We start from the raw sequence: 6691 nt of genomic DNA on the forward strand, positions 1-6691 counted from the left end.
TGGCCGCTCCGCTGGTGATGGCCTGGCCCGGGTGCCCCTGGCTGGGCCGGCCTCCAGCCTCCTCCTGAGCAGGCCCCAGCCCCAGGGGACGGCCCGTTGTGGCCTGTCCTGCTGCCCCTGGCCCCGGGCTCCTTGCAAGCCGCCTGAAGGTTGGTGGCCTCCCAGGTCACTTGAGCAAGCCAGGGTCCCCTGAAGCACAAGTCACAACGGCCTCTCCTTCCCGGGAAGGTCAGGGCCGCCTGGTGTCTTGGCCCAGGCCCAGCCGTGGCCTGTCCTGCCGTCCAGCGGGTCACGAGCTGCGGACTCACCTCCCGCGGAAATGGCTTCGCTCACATGCACCCGGGGTCAGGCCGCTGGGCGGGGGGAAGAGCTGGCTCTGGAGAAGATGGCCACTGTCCCCAGAACCGGTTTCTCCTCTCAGAGGAGTCGGTGTCCCAACTGGCCCAGCAGGTGCTCTGAGAGGTGTCATCTCCCTTTCTCCCTGGAAGGCCAGCCGCCTGGCCACTGTCCCTCGGGCTCTTGACCTGCCCCTGAAGGGGGATGTGCCTGTATGGGGGCTGCTGATGGCCACGCGGGGGGGCGGAGTGGGGAGCGGAGGCTGGCCATGGAGGCCCGCTGTGGACAGAGGTCCTGCCCAACCTGGGCAGGGGCAGCGGGTGGAATTGAACTCAGGGGCCCCTGAGCCCCGTCCCCAGCCCTATTTTGGATTTAGAGACAGGGTCTCTCTGAGTGGCTCAGGGCTTTGCTAAGTGGCTGAGGCTGGCCTCTACCTGGCGATCCTCCTGCCTCAGCCTCCCAAGTCACTGGGAAGACAGGCGTGGGCCACCCCTGCACCGGGCTGCCTTATTTTTACAGAAGAGGATACTGAGGTTCAGAGGAGTGACGCGGCTCGCCCAGGAGTCCCAGCAGCTGGACCCAGAAGCCAGCCCCACACCAGGGCTGCCCCAGGCCTCTGTTTTCCGCCAGGCCTCGGCCCTGCCCTGGGGAGGAGGAGGCAGCAGACGTTCTGATACCAAATGTCACCACAGAGCTTCTTAATCTTCCAGTTCTGGTGACTTTCAGGTGACCTGGAAGAGTCACTGTATTACACAAGGCTCATCCTCGACCCCGGCACCCCCTGCCACCCTGCTCCAGAGGACGATGGGTCCCTGTCCCCCAGGAGGACTCTGTTGGTTGGTGACAAGTGGTAACTGAGGAGGGAGCCCAAGAACAGTGGGCAGCACGGGCACCGAGCACGTGACCGTCCCCTGCTTGGTTCAGCACACCAGGGGACGTTGGGCACCTTTAAAACCCGCCCAGAGGGGACCTCTCCCCGAGTTGGACGCCCCTGAGGTCCTGCCCCAGGTGGCCACTCTGTCACCAGGTCTTGGTGTCCCGACCGACCTCCGCACCCCTGATCCTATGACGGCCTTTTTCAGAGGAAGAAACTGAGGTCCAGAGAGGACCCTCGCCTGGTCCAGGTCTCCAGGCCCTGCCCCTCTGGGCACAAGGTCCTCCTCGCAGCAGCCCTGGGCCCTACTGGGACAGTGACACCGCTGTGTCCCTCCCTCCCGGGACGCCCCTCTGCCGTTTGACTGAGCCCAGCTGCCTCAGAGCCTGGGCCTCCTCTCGGGGACCGAGCCCCGGGCGCCACACATGTAACGACATCATCACGCGCTCCGGCTGCCAAGCTCCCACTCAGCGCTGGGGACACTGGGGACTCGCCTGGCATGTGAGCAGACCCCGGGCTGCCGCGCGCAGCCAGCGACCACTCCTGGGGAGTCCGGGCCTCCAGCCACCAGGGGAAGGGACAGCAGACCACTCTGGCAGACAGCGGAGGTCCCCATCGGAGCTATTGTGACCGCGCTGGCCAGATCCCGTCATGGTTCCCCACGAGCAGCCCCCGCCCGCCCCGTGTCACGTCACAGTGACTGATTCCAACTCCAGCTGGCCCGCGTCCTCCTCGGGCGACGGCTGGTGTCTTGCCGCTGGAGCTGGAAGAGGCTGGAATTTGGGACGATCCCCTCATTCTCTCCGCCTCCTGCTTGCTGTCCCCTGGGTGGCCATGCTGTCACCAGGTCTTGGTGTTCTGACCGACCTCAGGCCCTGATGTGAACGACAACTTTTTTCAGAGGAAGAGACTGAGGTTCAGAGAGGACCTCTTAAGAGCTTCTAAGCCCTGTCTTCCCAGCACCAGGTCCTCCTCCTCCTCCTGCTCCTCCTGCTCCTCCTCCTCCTCCTCCTCCTCCTCCTCCTCCTCCTCCTCCTCCCAGCTCAAGGGAGTCCAAAGACAGAGAAAGCCACTCTGGGCACAACTGGCATCGCTGTGACCTAAGCCACAGAAGAGGTCCCCTCCTCTCAGCCTGAATTCGAACGTGGTATTGCACCAGGTGCCGGGACACACACCTGTCATCCCAGCAGCTCAGGAGGCTGAAGCAGGAGGATCACAAATTGGAGGCCAGCCTCAGCCACTTAGCGAGACTCTGTCTCAAAACATAAAAAGGGCTGGGGACAGGCTCAGGGGTAAGCGTCCCTGGGCTCAATACCTGGGACAGAAAAAAGAGAACGTGGTGTTGTCACGCTCCCTGGCTGGGTGACACCTGCCGAGTCCCCAGACCCCAGGGGGCTTCTCTAAAGATTCAGCAGTGCCCTGGGGCACCCCCCGTGTGACACGGCTGAGGACACGTGGCCACCTTGCCTCTGCCCCAGGGCAGGAGTTAGGAGACTGGGTGCTGAGGGCCAGCAGGGCCCCAGAGGGACAGATCTGCCTGGGGGACCCCTCAGCTCCTCCCCAGGGGTGGCCACACCCATGGTCACCCTCGGTCCCCTCTGTGGGACTGACACAGTGCAGAGATGCTGTCAGCTGCTGTTAAGGGCCAGTGGGGGCCTTCACGCCCACATGGGGCCCGCTCACCCACCTGACGTCCCCAGTGGAAATGCAGACACAGAAGGTGGCAGGAGGTCCTCGTGCACTGGGCACTCTGGTGTCCCCTGACCGGGGCTCAGGGGCGGAGGACGCTGCCTTTGAACCTGAGGTTGTTCTGAAGGGTCACTCCCTGCCCCGTGGCCACCGGACAGAGTGGCCTTCCAACCCCCCAGGAGGTCACCAGGAAGCCACTCGCTCCTCACCTAACCCCAGACACTTCCAGAATCTCGTGGTGGCGCAGGTCAGGGGCCACCCTGCCACCACCATGGGACGGCAGGGACAGCTGGGGACAGGCCCTGGCCCCTGTTTACGAGGCACTGAAACCAACCTGGGGTCTCTGCCCTGAGTCCCCTGAAGTCGGCACACCGAGCGTGTCCCAACAGGCCCCCGGGCAGGAGGGGACGTCCCCGGCATTTGGCTTTGCTAAGTGCATGTTTTATGACCCAAAGAAAAGAGGGGACACTAGTGTACCCCCTTAAAAACTAAATCAGTCAAAGAAAGACCAGTGGGGTAGAGGCCGCAGCCCAGAGGCCGGCGGGGAATGGGAATGGAGCCTGTGTTCTGTGTGCTCATGAGCATGCCAAAATGAACCCATGATGTTGTAAACCTGTGGCGCACAATAAAGGCACAAGGAAGAAGAAAATGAAAAAATTTTTAAAGGTTGGGGAGCCAGGTGCCAGAGGGCACGCCTGTCATCCCAGCAGCTGGGAGGCTGAGGCAGGAGGATCGCCAGGTGGAGGCCAGCCTCAGCCTCTTAGCGAGGCCCTGAGCCACTCAGCGAGACCCTGTCTCTCAATAAAACCCAGAACAGGTCCGGAGACGGGTGTCAACCTCTGGTCCCAAAGGTGGGGACAGACTCACGGGGAGAGGACAGCAGGAAGTCAGGTGGCCCTGGACACCTTGATCGAGCCATACCTGCTGTCCTCAGCTGTAAGGTGGGGCTCACGGGGTTGCCCTGGGCATTACAGTGTTGACCCTGCCCACAGCGGGCTCGTGTCAAGGGAGTGACCGTGACCGTGACAGGGACGCTGTAGCTCCCAGCTGGGGTTTCTGCCCTACTTGGGTGTGAGTCTCGACCTGTAGGTGGGCTCAGCGCCCCCACCCTCAGGGCTCCTCAGGGGTGCAGCGTGGCCGTGCCCAGGGCCGCTGTCTGGGGACTGTCCTGATGCCCTCTCTCGGGGACGGTGTGGGGACAGGCGATGGACGACTACAGCGTGATCGGCCGCTCCCTGTTCAAGAAGGAGACCAACATCCAGCTCTTCGTGGGGCTCCGGGTGCAGCTGTCCACCGGGGAGCTGGGCGTCATCGACAGCGCCTTCGGCCAGAGCGGCAAGTTCAAGGTCCACGTCCCGGGTGAGTGGGCCGTCCCTCCTGCACCTGGGTGCCCAGGGCACAGGGAGGCCACCCAGAAGGCGCCAGGGCATGGGCTCAGCTTCCCGACCCTGAGGGGGGGCAGAGCCGGAGGCTGGGACACCCTGGAGGGGCCTGGGAGGGGTCAGGGGTCAGGGTGGTCTGAACAAGGTCAAGGTCAGAGGTCAAGTTCCCACTCTAGCCAACCTTGGCCAAGTTGGGCGTGGTCTAAACAGGTCAAGGTTGAGGTCAGAGGTCAGGGGCGGAGGACCCTGCCTTTGAACCTGAGGTGGTTCTGAAGGGTCACTGTGTGCATTCTGAGATGTCACACACATACGGGTTGCGACAACCCACTCCTGTGGCTGGACCTGCTGTGGGGTGTCCCTGGTCGTGGGTTCCTCTGTGAACATGGGAAAGTGACGTCCATTCATTCCCCTGTCTCTCCCAGTCCCCTCCCCTCCCTTCCCTTCCCTCCCCTGCGTCTCATCCAGTGAACTGCTATTCTCTGCCCCCCTATTGTGAGTCAGCGTCCCCTTATCAGAGAGGACACTCAGCCTTTGGTTTTGGGGGACTGGCTTATTCCACTCAGCATGATTGTCTCCAGCTCCATCCATTCACCAGCAAATGCCACTATTTCATTCTTCTTTAAGGCTGAGTAATATTCCACTGTGTATATGGACCACAGTTTCTTTATCCATCCACCTGTTGAAGGGCACCTAGGTTGGCTCCACAGTTTATAGCTACTGTGAACTGAGCTGCTATAAACATTAATGTGGCTGTGTCCCTGCCCTGTGCTGATTTTAAGTCCTTTGGGTATAAACTGAGGAGTGGGACGGCTGGGTCCCATGGTGGTCCCATTCCCAGTTTTCTGAGGAATCTCCACCCTCTTCTCCAGTTCCTGGGAATGACAGGAACACACACACCCCCAAAACAGTACAGCCAGATTAGCCTGTGGATCTGAAATGGTAATTGCTTGAAAAATAAAAAGCAAAAGAGATTGAACTGTTGGAGGAAATCATGATCCAAAATGCATGTTTCTAAATAACCCCAGGGTTAAAGAGCATATCATAATTTAAATTTAAGTGTATTGAGAAATTCGTAAAGAACGCTGCTCATAAGGAACCGTGAAATACGGCCAGGCGCACGCCTGTCATCCCAGTGGCTCGGGAGGCTGAGGCAGGAGGATCGCAAGGTGGAGGCCAGCCTCAGCCAAAGTGAGGCCCTAAGCAACTCAGCGAGACCCTGTCTCTAAATAAAATATGAAAAGGGCTGGGGACAGGGCTCCAGGGTTGAGCTCCTCTGGGTTCTATACCTGGTACCAGAAAAAGTAGGAAAAAATAAAAGAATTGAGGCCAATAGATACCAAGGTTTCGATTTTATTCAACTTTATTAAAAATCTGAACTACAGAAAGAAAAAACTATGTACAAAGCAATGCAAGAAATAACCCGGGACGAGAATCCTATTAATTAATATAGGAGTAAAAGTGGTCAACAATCCATGTGCCCCGTGGCAGATTCCTCACGTCCCCCAGTCGGGGGACCGAAGCCACACTACCACAGGAATCACAAGCACTCAAGTAGGAGCTGTGAGTCCTTCTACAACAGGACAGAAATCCAGAAAAACATCTGCAGACAGGAGGTACCACGGGTAGGAACCTAAGCAGTCAAAAGCGTCCACTTGAAAGGTCTGACAGGTGCCGTGGCGCATGCCCAGTATCTCAGCGACTTGGGAGGCTGAGGCAGGAGGATCTCAAGGTGGAGGCCAGCCTCAGCAAAAGACACCAAGCAACTGTGACCACCTCTAAATAAAGTACCAAACAGGGTTGGGGATGTCACTGAGTGGTCGAGGGCTCCCCGAGTTCAATCCCTGGTACCCCCCACCCCCCGAAAAGTGTTCCTGAAGCAAAAAAGTGAGGCCAGAAAAATAAATACTACCGGTGACGCTAGACATCCCTTGCCAACCGTAACCCTAACCCCGAGTCTCCCAGGAGTTTGGGTTTCACGTCCACAAAGCACAAAGTGACTGAGCGCTGGGTCTGATTTCCCCCGAATACGGTGTCATCGGGGAGTCCCCTCCGGGTGGCCCCTGGGTGACCTCAGAATTGCTGCAAGATCAATTTCCGCTTCACGTCGAGGCTGAACTTGTTCATCCTGAAAAGGTCACTGTCGTAGAAGGCAGAGAGGTTGTGGATGTTGATCTGCCGAGCCTAACGGGGGGACAAAGGCCAAGTGTGCGAGTCAGTGGACTTAGGGGGCCCCGGAGGAGGCGATGTCTAGAATCCTCGCAGCTCGGGAGGCCGAGGCAGGAGGATCGTGAGTTGGAGGCCAGCCTCCGCCAACTTCTGGCTGTCACTCGAGGCCCCTCCGCCAAGCCCCCCGAGGATGACAGACAAGCTCCCCAGGGAGCCAAGCCCCGGCCCCAACCTCCCACGGGAG

General features: G+C 59.6%; 1 protein-coding gene across 1 annotated transcript in view; it reads left to right on the top strand.

Moving 5' to 3' along the window:
* Window positions 1-6691, top strand: part of Eefsec (eukaryotic elongation factor, selenocysteine-tRNA specific) — a 118138-nt gene that overhangs the window by 95759 nt on the left and 15688 nt on the right. The window contains 1 exon segment of the mRNA XM_015506746.2: window positions 4102-4258. Within this exon segment, the coding sequence (XP_015362232.2) occupies window positions 4102-4258 (157 nt within the window).

This window comes from Marmota marmota, unplaced genomic scaffold, assembly GCF_001458135.2.
Source record: "Marmota marmota marmota unplaced genomic scaffold, marMar, whole genome shotgun sequence".
Taxonomy (NCBI): Eukaryota; Metazoa; Chordata; class Mammalia; order Rodentia; family Sciuridae; genus Marmota; species Marmota marmota.